The following is a 15,879-nucleotide window of genomic DNA, read 5'->3' as shown; positions in this document are numbered from 1 at the left end:
GTATGGAAGCAAAGGATATTTTTTTATGTATACGTACATATGGCAAGGCGGTAATTTAGGGATATTCAAATTAGACTAAAGAACCGACAGAAGTTGCATGACTAAGTAGAAAATGTGAACAAAAACAAAGACGAAAAATATATCCTGGCTGCAAGAAAGGTAAGTATGTATATACATACATTCATATGTACATATGCGTATATGAAGTTGAAATTGTAGCAAATAACAAAAACGAAGCTAATTATTTTGGGTTGAATGACTGGCAATGTATGTAAATAATAGGAGACTGTTGATTAAGCAGGCTCTAGTGGCTGTAGACAAGACGACATAATTATATTCTCAAAATGCTGTCTATAGAAAAACTTATAAAACAATATATGAATACGTCTAACATTTTGAATTATTTCACTTATCCAAGCAGAACTTCATTGCCAATTTGCATTTGAAGTGAAATATCGATGAGCACTCAATATGTATCAATAGCTATTTTTCTGTAGACAAGTATCCGTTGAGGTAAAATGAACCCCCTCGTCCTTATCGTCCTTAAAGCAGAGGGTACCAACCAATTTACTCTTTCAATGCTAATCCTTTGAAGTGTTAAAGTGTTCCGCCATTGTTTTGTACTTGAACCTCAAGTAGTTCGAGAATTTTCCGCTTATACAAATAACTGAGCTGCCTATGAATGTCTACATAGGCAGGTATTTTGCTCCAGTTTAAAAAAATGTCTTTCAGTAGATACTTTTTGTTACTACAATCCAAAGATCATTGCATTGTCTAATTAGATCGTAGCCGCTTAGTTTGCGGTTTAAACGATTAGCGGATTAGACTTATTGAGCGTTGGAAGAATACTACAAAAGTGGATTTTCAAATAGTTATGAGTTGTGGTTTGCCAATGTACATATCGTCGCTTAAAGTACAAAGCAGCGTATTGTCATTCTGCAAAACCGCATAACTGACATTTGCTGCCAAAAATTGTATTTTGCTCACACAAGCTCTTGGCTCAATCCTTATCCATTCGTCCTGAAATATACTAGCCAGAAATGCGATGCAACACTCAAAAAGTGATGGGAATGAAACCAATTGCATTCATTAAAATAGGTCAAAAGGTGAATAAATACCAAAGCATTTGTAAAAGTTGGTCCCCATTTCCTTTTTATATCGATTTAAAGTCGTGAATTCAGGGTTCAAAAATAAAAAATTACAATGATATTTTTTTTGGGTTTGTACATATATAATGAAAACAATAAACTCCCGCTCCGTTAACTTTGGTAAATGTCTTCTTATTTTTTTTCAAGAAATTACACCTGAAAACGCGAAATTACAAATTGAGATAAAAAAGAAATGGCAACTAACTTTTTCAAATCCTTTGGTATTTTTTCATATTTGATCAGCTTAAACAAATGCTGTTGGCCCGATTCCCGTCATCTCAATATTCTGAAATTTGTTGCACTGTGATAATTGCCAAATCTAAACAATTTTAAACACTGCGTATACCATTGAAAATGGAACCTCGCTGCATATTGAGACTCAGTTAAGTTCTACAGCACGAGGAACTCGGTAAGTTTTTAGCAGCGGGTGTTCGTCAAAACAAAATACTTTATTTCTTTGGAATCATCTAAGTGTGTTCTATGTAATTGCTTTGACAAATCAACAACGGCTTAACGATTTCTACCTCTGGGAAACTGGACCTCAGTCAGAAGGATACTTTTGTATACTTATGGGAATTCATCCGTTCTAAAAAAAAGATGTCCTCAATTTTTCCCCGCGCCTTCCTACGTATTTCGATTAATATGTCTCCCTTACTCTCCCAGATATCGATAGCATCCCGAATAGCTCGCTTGTGGCTCTGTAAGAAGCATTTTCTCCTCTGTGATAGCGTGGAATTCCAGACACTAAGCGCGTAAAACTCGTAAATAAAATAAAACGAAGTCAGTTTACGGGATAGCGGTAGTGTCAAGTCTTCCGTCGGCCTCACTGAAATGCAAGGTTGCGATAAGATAGGGATCCAAAGAGGAATTAGTCACATTAAGGCGATCATCAAACCACTCACTCATTTGTTGTGGTTGCGCCTCAGACACCTTGTCGTTAGGCGAATTTAGGCCGGAAGTCTGACAATGACGTCTTCACGAGAATACCTTCGATAAGGGAGAGAGGCTGATCCCCACCTTACAGAACAGGGAAGTGTATGATACAAAAACGCCAATATCCACAAAGGGCTACCTCTCGATCAAAGAACGGAATGACAAAACAGTTACGTTTTGATATATGAAAGATACGCTTCCAGCTTTATTGACGTATTCATCGGAGAAGCCAACACCGTCTCGCTAACCTCGCTTATTTCAGCTAAGGTCCTCTAAGGCTATTGATAGAACTATTCTGAATGGACCTGTAGCGCATTTTATGAAGAAGAATCTGGACGAATGTACAAAGACGAATCTAACGCCCCTCCCCTCGAACAAGATGGGATGAGAACAGGAATAATACGGGAGAATGATGGGCTATAGGAACTTTATAACATGAGCATATTTAGGCGCATAAAAATACCACAGTTGCGTTGGATTAGACCTGTCGTAGGGATGGATGGCGATGCTCCGGGGAAAACATGATTTTACTAGGCTCCGCAGGGAGGGCATCGAAGCCAAGTGCATCCACAAATACATTGGTAATACCAAGTTCAGGGGGACCTGTCTAGATTTTGTATGGACTGACGAATTTTGGTAACGGAAAGAAGCATTTCGCGGAGGTTTTTGGCCGCGGTTTAAACCGACTAAAGTGTCAATTAAGTGTTACGTCCATCACAATATGCTCACTCTCAGTTTCACTAGCGTAGAATATGTTGTGGATGCTGTAAGTTCAAACTGTTAGTTTGTGTGCTCTCTCCAAGGCGAATTGATGTTGGAATTCCTTGACAGTCTTTCCTTTAATCACAAAGTCGTATGGAGATCGTTTTAGCTCAAGACGAACGAGGTTTTCCGAGCGTTTTATTGGGATGGTTCCACTATATAGTAGCTAAAAGGAGGAGGTCCTTAGCCTCTACCCGTAAGATAAATACTCGTCTGAAATCAATAAGAAGTTAGTGCGCGCATACCGGTTCTATCGAGACTGCATATTTTGCACATCCAGATAATCCGGATATTCGAATATCTCATAAAAAAAAATCCGAATATCCAGATAACAAAAAAGCGGATATCCAGGTAAAAACATTAATAGATACTGACCGGATATTCGGATAGCCAAATTAACAGATACCTGAATGACAGAAGAGAAGGGATAATAACCGTACACAAATATCTGAACGAATATCCGAAAATATGCCTAGTTCCAGCCTTTGTTTATAGTCGACCGTTAGGATTAAATATGAATTAAACTATTCAGACTTCCTGAAAAGAAATTGAATTTATCAAAAGATTTTTCCATTTTTTATTATCCTTGGTAGTTGTCGTAGCATCTTAGGACATTTCATTCACACAAATAGATGTAGTGTCTGATTACTATGATCGACATAACGACTTTATGACGCACAAAATAATTATATATATTTTTTGCTATAAACATACTAATATTACATCATTTTGATTGCTTAAAAATCTCAAAATGCATCTGCCTATAATCAAATATACAAAATTGTCGGGTGTCATCTTCACAACCCCCACATACAAATGCGTTCCCACTACCACCCCGAAAACATATAAACATGAAAAGCTGTTGCTGCAATTTGCGAGACGGTACTTTAATTTATCAGCTATAAAAATCAGACAATCGCACATCTAATATTTAATTTATGTCCAACTGCTACTGTCACTGCGCCTGCGCCTGCGCTACCGCCACCGTCAGCATTATTACCACGTGCTTCTCCAATCCAGGTACATACATATGTACCATCCTACAAGATGTCAATTCAATGGCATCAAATTCTAACTGCTTTTTGCGTACCCGTACAATGGCCGGCGGCGGCGACAAAATGTCTTCGAAGACGATGCTGGCGATGTCGTCTGCGCACTGCCACATATTTTGCCAGCAGCCAAGGTGCCAAACGCCGAACAATGGACACACACACATATAAATACAAAACGCGCACAAGATTGCATCAGCAGCAGGGAAAACACAGCTGCTAAGCTGTGATGAAAAGATTTCCATTACACGCTGATTCAAGAAATACCGATAAAACCAATCATCAGGCAATAGGGCCGACCGAGCACAATCGACGCCAAGCGGTAACGTCTTGGCAGACAGTAGCAGCGGATTCAAGAATTGAAAACGAAAACAAAAAAAAAAATCAAACAAAATCTAGCAAAAATATTGCAGAAATGTAGAAGATACAAATAAGAAATTAATGCAAAGTAATTTTTAAAAGTCCCACAGGGGGACGCCATGTCACAATGGACGTGGAAGTGGAAGTGAATGTATGAAGTCTTAGGGATCCTCTTTGTATGATACCCTAAACACACACAAATGGTAATTTTTCACCCAGAAATTGAGGCAGCAACACTCGTACGTAGGATAATGCAAATGTCAGCTGATGTGAGAGTGTGCGAGCAAAAACGGAAGATTCACCCTTGGCGCGCAATAAAGATCGACGGACAGGCAGACAGTCAGACAGACAGACAGAGGTTGGCGCGCAACACTGGTTTGTGCGCGGCTAGCTGCTCGACATCTGAGTTTTTTTTTTTTTTGCTCAGCTGCAAAAAATGACTGAAAAAATCATACCGTTTTCAGCTAGATTGCAACTTTTTCTACTCTTCTGTGCAGGCAGAGAGTATTGTGGGCGCTACGCTTGCGCCACTCCTAGTCGATGGATTGCATGTGTGCGGCTCTCTGCCCCGACGTTCTTATAACTGGCTAACTGGCTTACTACTTCTGCACCTATTCTTTTCGTTTCGAGTCTAACTGTTTCGTTGTACGGTTATTTATGTTATGCCGTTATAGAAGAAAGAAAACTGTCTTTCCACCAGCAACCGCTGCTGTTGATCTCGTTACGCTGCCTATGGAAAACTATCTAGTGAAAATCTCAGCTCCGTTATGCTTATTATTTATGAAAAATTGTAATTCAACACGCCCCAAAAAATATTCGAAAATTGAATCGGCATTGCTTTGAACAAAAAAGTAAACGAGGAAGAAGAAGACCAGCAGCCCAAAACCAATATCGATCGAGTTTTGTATTTCATTCTACGATCAATTGTCAAATGCCAATTTATTTCGGAACGGTTCGGGGCTTAGAGTAAATTGCTTATTTACTTTTTCTCCGTTTTCCTTTTCGGTAAGCGCTCAAATTTACCGTTGCTGCTGCTGCTGCTGCTGCTCTACTTTTGCCAATGCGCATTGCAAACAAATTTGCCTCCGCTGAAATATTTTATTTGCTGTAAGGCTTAGCGCTTTGGGTTTTCCTATGTAGTATAAGTCCTTCGTTGTGAGGGATTTAGTTACAATCCTTTTTGCGTAGAAGCGCATTGCTGTTGGTTGTGATACAAAAGCCGTGCACCCTCGCGGGAGCTTGACGCAGGGCGATCGACATTTCGAATCGAAAGGGTGATTTTTCGCTTTGTATTGGTTTTTTTTTTCCCTTACCTACGCCGTCAGTGCCGCTATTTGGTTGCACATGTGTGTTATTTGTAGCGGTACCTTGCTCCCTCAAACGTGCAATTATTAATTTTTTCTTTACAATATTTTCCAATTTACCAAATGAATATTCATAAATTGTGCGGCACTGATTGCATTACGTTCGCGTTGGTATTTGATTTCCGTTTACAATGTGGGCGCGTACCTGGTCCAGGTGCTTTAGAAGTATGTATGTGGGGTCATATTTGGTACAAAGAGAAATGTATGCATGTGTTAGAATATGTGCAGAATTGTGCCTATATGCTGAATTTCATAATTGGCACGTGTGGGGAGAGGTGTGTACTGTGATTGACATATGTAAATGCAGCGGGTGCTGTAGCTCTTCCTCTTACGCTGTGCAGTGAAAGCCCGGCTTCGTAGTCCACTACTGCTACGGAAAAATGGGGTAGCATCCCAGCTTATTTAAGGCAGGCAGGCAGCCGTAGAAAAGAAGTCGGGTGGTAATGAGGGCATCCGATCCCAACTTCGAAGTCTTACCATCGGCAATGCTTCCACCGATGACGGTTAGATGCCGAAGTCAAAAACCGTGTACGATATACATAGGCTTCAAAGCTAAGTTAGACGTTAGTGGTCAGTGAACCTTCCCACTTTTGCGGCAAACCGCCAGAGAAAGGAAACCCAAAAATAATCTAAGCCCATCTCAAAAGGCCATAATCTACATAGAAAATGAAGCATAGAGAACCATCACGTCTTACAAAAAGGGACGGGTTTCTCATTAGGAAGAAGCAGAAAACAGTTTTTAAAGTTCCAAGCGAACAATATACATAGCGGCCTGCGGAAGCCCGTAAGGGAGATAACGGCTCAAGCCGCAGTTGCTGGTGCAGCCGAACGCGGCGCCTGTGAGGGAGTTAAGGCTGAAAACCATGGTATCCTTTGACTACCCCATGGCTCTACAGGTGGCCATTATCGGCAAAGTCGAACCTGCTGGGAAGATAGCGGCAAATATATGGCTGCTTCTGGAGGCTCGGCTTATGGAATTGATGCTCTCGGAAGGCAGTGAGGAACTTTTTTATGATGGAAATGTCTAGAAAAAAAGGAGTCGACGTCGTTAATTGCGAAAACAAGAGGTTCTAGGCTCTATTTACGCATGCGATCAACGCCCTTGGCGAACCGTGGCCACGAGAGTAGCTCGAAGTAATTCCTAGCTCAAGTCTACGGGTATGACCGATGGTTTCAATATGGATCTCACCACCGTTTCCGACCACGGGGTGCATTTTGAGATCAATCGGACAACAAACCTACGGGCTGAACGCGTCTAGTGGTAAGAGTGGTCCTTGACGCTTGGAAGTTAAGAGCGGAGCTGCTTGGGGTCGCTAAAAAGGAGCTACTAAGATTAGAAAATTTGATGACGAATTGAAAGTGAGACTTGGCAGATCCTTAGATTCTTCTATATGACTATTTTCTCCTGTGGTATCTCTAAGCCCTAATGGTCTAGGCACTGTTGAAGAACATATGCGATATAGACAGCCTTTACTCAGTTTAAAATTCATAGAAAGCTTAAGAAGGCTTCTGCCGCGGGATAGGTTTTTGTGCGACTGACTTACAATTAGTTAAATTTAAAAGCTCTATTTCCGGCCGACCCACTGTATCTTCACATGCCTTTAAGTAAATATGTATGTACATAGGTCTCGTTAAGCTTTCTACACATTTTGATATGATAATAATAATAAAAGCTCTCTGGTCATATGTTGGTCGTCGCAGGGCAGCCTAAAAGCTTTTTTTTGTCCTTACTCTTTTACATGATCTCTAATATAATCCCTGAGCGTTTACATATTGAGACGAATTCGCCCTTGTTCAGATAGAGCTTTTGGCTTATTAATGGAACTATACACTACATTTTTATATGCACACGCTCAGACTTAAAGCTCTATTTGGTCTACGGTCCAAATTTCTTATTTGATTTGAGAATTGCAGTTAAATCGCATTGATTAAATTTATGTATCACTGCGCATAGTAACCATCTCTTTCAAAAGCTTATTGAGGATTGCAGATCTGTGGTAAATAAATGAAAAGTGTACTTTTTTCCCTAGAAAATACAAACAATAATACATAGAGTGTACCTAAAAAATACTTTTTCAAGATCTAAAATCTCTGTGTTTACTTTATTTTTCTAGGCGATCGATTTAACCCTCTCAGGCCCGAATTAAATTAGGTGGGGCTAAAACTTAATTGATGGCATATTATTGTTGCTTGGGCCTTAGACATGAATTGGTATAAATTTTAAAGGTCTATGATTTCTGGGTTGGCCTTATGAAATGTTGTTTATAAATGTTTACAAAATTACAAAAAAAAAAAACTAAAAACAATTTTTCAGATTCCGTGATCTCATTTCATTTGCTTTAATTAATTTTATAACCTAAACCCTTTTTTTGATGAAAAAATATAATTTATTTGGTGTATTTTTTTAATGTTACGGAAATATTTTCAGCAAAACTTTTGTTGCGCGCAAGTACTCATAACAAAAAACCCGCTAAAAACTAATCCATTAGTTAAATAATTATGGCACGAAATTTAGCTTTTTGCCTTCGTAATTTTCCAAAGTGTCATTTAAAACAAACCTTTGAAAAAAAAAATATTTCAAACGCCGACATTTATAAACCAAAATGTCAATGTTGCCTATAGGCAACAACGGGCATGAAAGGGTTAAATACCTTCACTTGCCTAACAGTCCCGCGACTGCTGCTGATGATGAATGTATTCTTTTCCAGAGCGATTTCCAGACAATAAGATTAAGTAACCGTTTTTTTTTTGTTTTGTTTGAATTTGCTCAAAAGCTATTTGTAACATTTACGATTAATGCTTAACGCTCCACATTTGTCACTTTACATAATAAATGCGTGGAAAGAATATACCTATGCCTCAGTATAGTTAATAGTGAATGCCAAGCCCAAATTAGAATACATACCTACCAACCCCCTTGTCACATGCAAATTTACCAACATTTGCTACGCTACTAATTTATCACACAAATATTTTGTTCTAATTCTTGAAAGGAATTAATTTCAAGTTCATTTGCCATGGAATGACACCTTACATCACTCAAAAGAAAATTAGCATTATCGTCTTTTGAATGCATTTCAAGATTTATTTTTTTATTTTTTGCTCTATAAGCATTTATGTGCATTTGCATACATAAAGTGAGGCGTGAAATTAGTAGTGAAAGTGTTGCAAGTATGTATGTGTGTATGTTTGTATGTATGCAAAAAAAAACACACGTATGCATGTGAAACTTATAAGGCGGCGAATGTCACCCAGACTTTAGCTATTGTGAGAGACGAAAACTCTCGCACCCATATGTTAAAAAAGAAGTAGAGCAAGAAGGGCTGGCGGTGGGAATGCAGAAAAAAATGTGATTAAGGTTACTTATAAATTAGCATAAATTTACTGCAGCAGAAATTAATATAAAGTAGATGAATATGTAAATTACATGGTGATATAATAAAGGTATTACTTGCGGAGCAACGCTGGCAAAGAATGGGTGCAAGGCGTCGCAGGATAACCGACTTACGGGATAACGTTTAGAGCGAATGCAATTTTTTTCTTTTGGATTTACAGTTTCTGAACGAAAATGGGTTTCGTAAGCGCAAGAAAATTAGATTGTATGTTTGTACCTTACTGTATTGTAGATATGTAGATATTTGATTTTCAAAATTTTCAGACTATCGCATTACGCTGAGAATATCGCCGATTTGAGAAGCAGAATTTTGATTAAAAAAAAAATATTTATTCGAAAAAAACACACCGCACCTAAATAAATATGCCTTGCAGCATTGAATTGCTGTCGAGACTTGAAAAGCAGATCAAAAACCATAAGCACAACAAATATCAACAGAGCGAAAACAAAAAAAAAAAAAAATTTAAAAGAACACGGGAAGATCGAACACCCAACTCCTGGGAAAAGGACACTTGGCGACTGAAGCACACATACACGTGCATATGCATCAAAGGTAAATACATACATACATACCAACGCAGTCAGCGCGGCAGTTCCCACGTTCAAAACGCGCCATCGAATAAGCGCGATCGGTGTTGAGCAGTTTGTTGGCCGTGTTATATCCAAACTGGTGGTGTTGTTGTTGTTGGCCTCTTTTGGTGTTGTTGGAGGACACTATGGCAAATGGCTATGGCAGTGTGTGTGTTTTTTTTTTGTATTTTGTGCGCTGATCCTCGACAATACCGAACGAACAACCCAACAGCTATGTGCAGTGTTTTGGAAAGACCGCGCTCTGATAGATATGTACATAGGCAGTCAGTCCATCAGTGATAAAGCCAGACAGTGCTGCGCGTCAATGTGACGGCCAATATTTTAGACAGTCATGCACTCAAGGCAATTTCGGTTTAATGCGCGTAGTTGTTGCCTCCGTCGATCCGCATGCGCAACACTCTCATCAATTTGAATTGGATATTTACGTACGCATGCGCATACATACGGGTAACTTATTTATATGTGTTTATATAATAAAATATACTCTAATGGCGTTTTCATGCGTAAATACATATAACGGAATCATCATTTTGCAGAACATTCACAGGATATTTGATAGTTAGCGGTGCTTTCATAATTTTGTTGATTACGTACATCTCTCATAAATTCATATTTTTATGAGCGCGAAGGTAAAATTTTAGATGTACATACAAGCATGCATTCTTATCTATCTATGAGAAAGACCTTTCGCCTTTGTGAATGTCAGCGGTCGTTTCGCTCATCAGTTGATGGGACTGCGCGCCTGCGTCCGCTCGACTCATTTGAATATTTTACCTTGCTGTTGTCATCGGGACATGTAAGACATTCATTCGGCTGCTCCTGCGTGCTGCGTGCATTACTTAGCATTTATCGCATGAAGGCGACGAGCGTTTCACTGTCATCCGGCATTACACTTTATAATGTCAGCTACTATTACTCCCTTTTGGTGCTTAGGCGGCCAGCGCTGCCATATGGTTTTGCATGCTTGGACGCATACGAAGATTATAATGATCCGAGGAAGACAGCAGGGTAAAAGTGAGAAAAAACGTTTTTCTTTTTTTTTGAAAACCGTTGGACAAAAATATTCACTCATACATATGCATGTAAGTGTTTTCTTACATAAATTTACTTATTTGGGACATTACTGTTAGTGCAAAGCTGCTTTGCTTTCAAATATATATGTATAGGTACATGGCTACATACATTTGAATGTATATCCTGTTCGCCGCTTAATGACTGCCTCCCTGCAGGACCCTGGTACGTTTACTTTGTTCTCATAATTTGCTTTGCATAAAATGTCTACGAATTTCCATAAGCCACCAACAAATGTTACCAACCCATAGATATACATATATATGTATGTACATACATCGTATAAAAATTTAGCTTCGTTCATTAATTTTATTGCTGTTGCATGTTGTTGTTCCATTAATGATTGTTGCCTAATAGTTGCAGGTCGTTTCCGGTTTGTCAATGTTTGGCTTGGTTGTGGTTTCATTGTTGTTGTGTTGTCCCGATCGCGGTTCGTGTTTTACCTCCACAACAGCAAATAAAAATGAAAATCAACTTTTTAACGGCTCTTTGCTTTATATATGCATGTGTGTATGTATGTGGAAAGTATGCAGGACTCTCTTAAGTGCTCTTTCTTTATTTTATAGCCTATTCAATTATATTAACCCGATCATTAAGTCTAATATTTGGTTAGATTTATGAAGGAAACCTTCGACTGTAATCCCATTAACTCTTCTAAAGAAAACTAAAGTTATTTTGAAAAGTATGAGCAGATAGGTTATTTGCTTTGTTAGTTGGTTATGGGATAACAAATGTTGGGAATTGGCGGCGGGATTGAATACCGAATTGTATATCGAGTCCTCAAAAAGCACATATTTTAGATGAAACCTCTCTTTTTGCTATCTTTTAGGCTATGTTAAACAGATTAAACTTGCAGTAACTGGTGGAAACTGCAGGATCCCTCATCTTACTTGCTCTTCGCCATCGACGTTAAACAGCTGAACTAGCTCCAGGGATTTGGCTGTTTTCAAGTTGCATTTTTTGTGCACTATAGCTTTTCGCAAGAACCTTCATTCTCACGAATTAAGCCATGTTTGCAATAGTAGAGTCCAATCATGGTAAATCTGCGTTAGGAAAAACAGCAACCCAACAACCAACAGCATCGGGAGTCTAGCGCCCCTAAAGAAACAAGAAAAGTATGCACAAAATACATGCTCGCTTCCAGCCGAGCCTCCTGTGCGCTGAAGTAATAAGATCATCACTCGGAGAACAGCGTCTTGTGAGCTTTCTGGGGATAGATGCAGGACTAGCCTAATTGGACCGGTAGGGCCAATAACTTCACCAAAGTCCCCCACAACCGTACAGCTCGCCAATCAGAAAGGTTCTGCTCTCAATGTAAGACCGCTTTTTGAATTTGACCTTCTTTGAAATTTTTAGCTTTCAATATTCTGGATTGAGACTTCCAGTACGAGGTTATTTTCGTCTTTTCATCGGAGCGAACACATCTCAAGGCTTCTGAATGGAGACACAGGAATCCGGTTTGACGAAGAAGTACCTGGACATAGTCATCCCTGCTCATGTCATTCCTCTCGACCAGCTTATGTATACATGTCCGAAGATTGGATTATCAGTCCTGTCGACGATGCTACGTAAAAGAATTTGACTGGACCTCACAATTGTGGCTACAGACCTGGAATCAATACCATTTGCCTAGCGTTTCAAATCCTTGAAGCACATCGGCCCACGACGACCTTTTCTTCGAGTATAATACTAACTTTGACAGCCCGAAGGGAAGCAGTCTTTACGTCACCCTATCTAAATTTGAAATCATTGAAAAACTAACACAGATGTGTGGGGTGTAGCGAGATCTACATATGACCCTGTTCGACTGGGCGACGGGTTTCCAAAAAAGGTGGAATTTCAAACCATGAGAGCTTTTTAACGACATCGACATGTAAAGTTAGTCAAGCGAACACAATGGTTAAACTACTGACGCAAGTTGTTCGTTGGCTGCGCAAATCGGTAAACGGTTGTAGTACCAATTAAGAAGAGTTTTATCGTCTAACGTAGTCAAACCTTACAATATCTCAGAAGTATTGTCGTATGGTATGTTAACAATTAATTATTATGTGACGGGTCCTAAGAACAACGCTCTACTTACCCAACTGGTTATATGTGGATGTACATTTGTATTTTAATAGTATGGACCGCTACTTACTTGAAAACAGCCAGACGGCCATACTTTCTGGTGAAAAGACGTTGCTATCTTCCGATGGCTTTCGTAAAGAATAAATCTGAACTGTTCAACCAGAACCCAGAAATTCGTGGGTTAATCAGGGTGAACAAATATGAACATACACCTACGTTGAGACTAAGTGTAGGGGCGGACCTTTGAGAGCATGCCTAGAAGAAAAACGATAGGCTAAGGATCATATCAAACTGCCTAATGCCCAACACACATTTAGGTTAGAGAACGATTCGAATTCTTAAGTATTTCTCCGGGGTAGAAGGTTAGAAGACGATTAGAGAACCTAGCGAGATCAACAAAAAAGGGATTTAGTTCTCGATATCGAGAAAAAAGTTAGATATCCAACTGTGGACTAACATTTAATTCTAATTGTTTTCTAAAGTCTAGTGTTTTTCTAATCATTCTCTAATCGAATACTAACATGGTTCCTTAACTTGATTTTCGATTCGAGAACTAAAATTAGAATTCTAATGTAAAATTTCCATAAATGTTTATAGGTGGATGCAAAAGTTTTAGCAATGATAAGTATGATTAAGACGTTTCTGTTGCATTTGCAATGGCCTCACATCCAAACATATTGGGCTTGGATAGCACAGGGCAACACTAATTTTGGTGCAGCAAACGTTAAAGCAATTTTTGATAGATGTTTTTGTGTTAATTAAGAGTCCGAAGATATAAAGTTTCCATGAGCTCCAGAAAAACGTGGTGTAATTGTAAAAAAAAATCATGTAAAAACTTTAAAAGCGAGAAATTAAAAACGAAAATTTTTAAGGCAAGCTTTAATTAGTGATAAATAAAAGAAGAGAAAAATCGACATCCGCACCACCCAACCTGGAAATTTCTACATTTTCTAAAGTTTTTTGTAGTTGCTTGCAAGCAAAAGGTAAAAATAAATATTTTTTGTGATTTTAAAGCTGAATATGTACTAAGATTTACTCGGGCTTGTGAAGATTTTAATTTTAAAATTTCAATAAGAAACTTAAAAATATTTTATCGGTAACTCAAAAGGCACTTGAAAACAGCATTATTCGAAAACTTTCATCAAAATTTAAAGTCTCTATTTATGACTTGAAATTTTTTCGCAACATACGAATTCCATTGAAGTAAAATTTAGATTTTATGAATTTTATCAAATAAGTTTATCCATCTGTAAGTGTATTTTAGTTATAAGGGTTTTTTTTTTAACATTGCGTTATACTGAAAGGCAATAATTAATGTTGTAAAAATATGTTTATTTGAGATTTCATCAGTACAAATATGCAAGTAAAATAATTTAACTATAACTTAACCAAAACCAATTTATTCATATTCACATAAACTTAATGAAATGTCTTACGAAAAACTTATAGTAAATGTTTGTTTTGCTTCGTTTACTGTTTACAACACTACTATTAACTAAAAAAAGGGAAAGTAGTATATTTACAATCAATCGCTTATATTTCAATAAATGCATGTTTTTAAGTATAAAATATATGTACTTCTTATCGTATAACTAACTGGTGCCATTTTCGAAAAATGTAAGCGTCATCAACAATTTTCGCAAGAAATGCGAAATTTTACAAATAGATTTCCCACCCATTCACCCCCATCGTGCCATCAACGTCTGAGCAGTTCCATTTCTACAGCAGCACACCACCACCACCATCTGATTTTGGCGTATGCGCCTCCCACCAATCCAACACCTCGATAATATTCTCGTCGGGCAGCCCGCCTAACGTCTCATTTGCTGCCACAGTTGCGACCGCATCATGCAGAGCGTTGTTGTACTCCTTCTTCAAAATGATATTCGTATTTTCGTAATAAGAATTGTCCGTATCAGTGCCATAGAATGATGGCAGTCCGGTTGTGGTTGGGGTTGTTGCGCCGGTGGGCACAAATACCATCATTGGGGTCGTCGCCACGTTCGTTGGCGTGGCTCGTGAACTGCAACGTTCCGACGGCGGTGACATTGTGGACAACGGCGCGTGGCTAAGTAATAAACGTTCCTGCATTTGTTGTTGGAATAACATTGCGCCGCCCGCAGACAAATTCTTCGCGGATGAAGGCGACACATTCGAGGGAACAAAGTCCGTTAATGTATCATTGAATTCCTGCTTAATCGCGTGCGGCGACTGCAGCGACAACGTTGTAGGGGTTGCCAATGCCACAAACTGTTGTTGGCGGCGGCGTTCGTTTGCATCGTCTTCATTGCCATCGCCATCATCAGCGGTGGCCGTCGTTGTGGCACACGCCTGTAATAAAAGTGTATCATTATCGGCAGGTGATAAGTTGGCTGACCCTTGCGTTGGTGTTTGTGGCTGACACAGTTGTTGCACCCGCTCTTGCTGCTCCCGCTGCTGCTGATGTAATGATGAACGCATCGTTGGGGATGATTGCACTGGCGATCGCGATAATGCGCCGGCAACCGCTACATTTACACATTCTTCTTCGCGTGTCTCCCCATCGGTCGGCGCGGCCGCAGCAGGGTGCCGTTGTAATACGTCCGCCATTGCGGCAGGTGCAGCGTTAATTGATGTTGCAGACAACGACGGCGAAATATGTGGCGATGATGTTGTTGCTGCAGGACTTAGGCAATTAGTGTCGATTAAAGCCTGAAAGGACTCATCATCAAGGCTGGAGTTTGGCGGCGAATGCGGTGCATTGCCCATGAAGAGTGCATTTGGGGTGAGCAGCTGATAGGTGTTGGTGCCCGGTATGCGTATATACTGCATGCCATTGATGGTCGTTAGGTTCGGTAGCAAGTCAAATTCGTAGGCGTCCGTATCAGTCGCGTCGGCGGTCGGTTGTGAGATCGATTGATTGCCAAAGTTTGTGTTATTTAGATACTCCTCCACGTCGTAGTTGCTTAAAGTATCGTCAAAATTTGTGTCGTCGAGCGGCGGCGAAAGCGCATCGAATTCGTCTTTGATGAAAGTGAAGCTGTCATCGCTTGATGAGCCGCCATGCATCAATGATAGGCCACGATCGCTGCCGATGGGGAAATTAAAGCCAAGTAGGCGCTCCAAGCTGCGTATGTACTCGACAGCCATGCGCAGCGTCT

General features: G+C 39.5%; 1 protein-coding gene across 1 annotated transcript; it reads right to left on the bottom strand.

Moving 5' to 3' along the window:
* Positions 1–14,180: 14,180 nt before the first annotated feature.
* On the bottom strand, positions 14,181–15,874 carry LOC108376303 (achaete-scute complex protein T8-like; the record flags this gene model as incomplete). Its single annotated transcript, XM_017632498.1, has 1 exon — positions 14,181–15,874. A coding segment is annotated over one exon (1,416 nt), but the record flags the coding sequence as incomplete, so codon positions are not given.
* Positions 15,875–15,879: the final 5 nt, after the last annotated feature.

The sequence above is a fragment of the Rhagoletis zephyria genome, unplaced genomic scaffold (assembly GCF_001687245.7).
Source record: "Rhagoletis zephyria isolate East Lansing unplaced genomic scaffold, Rhagoletis_zephyria_1.1 Rzeph_scaffold_10224, whole genome shotgun sequence".
NCBI classification, from domain to species: domain Eukaryota; kingdom Metazoa; phylum Arthropoda; class Insecta; order Diptera; family Tephritidae; genus Rhagoletis; species Rhagoletis zephyria.
Note: the sequence above shows the minus strand (reverse complement) of the source record. Positions and strands in the feature narration are given on the sequence as shown.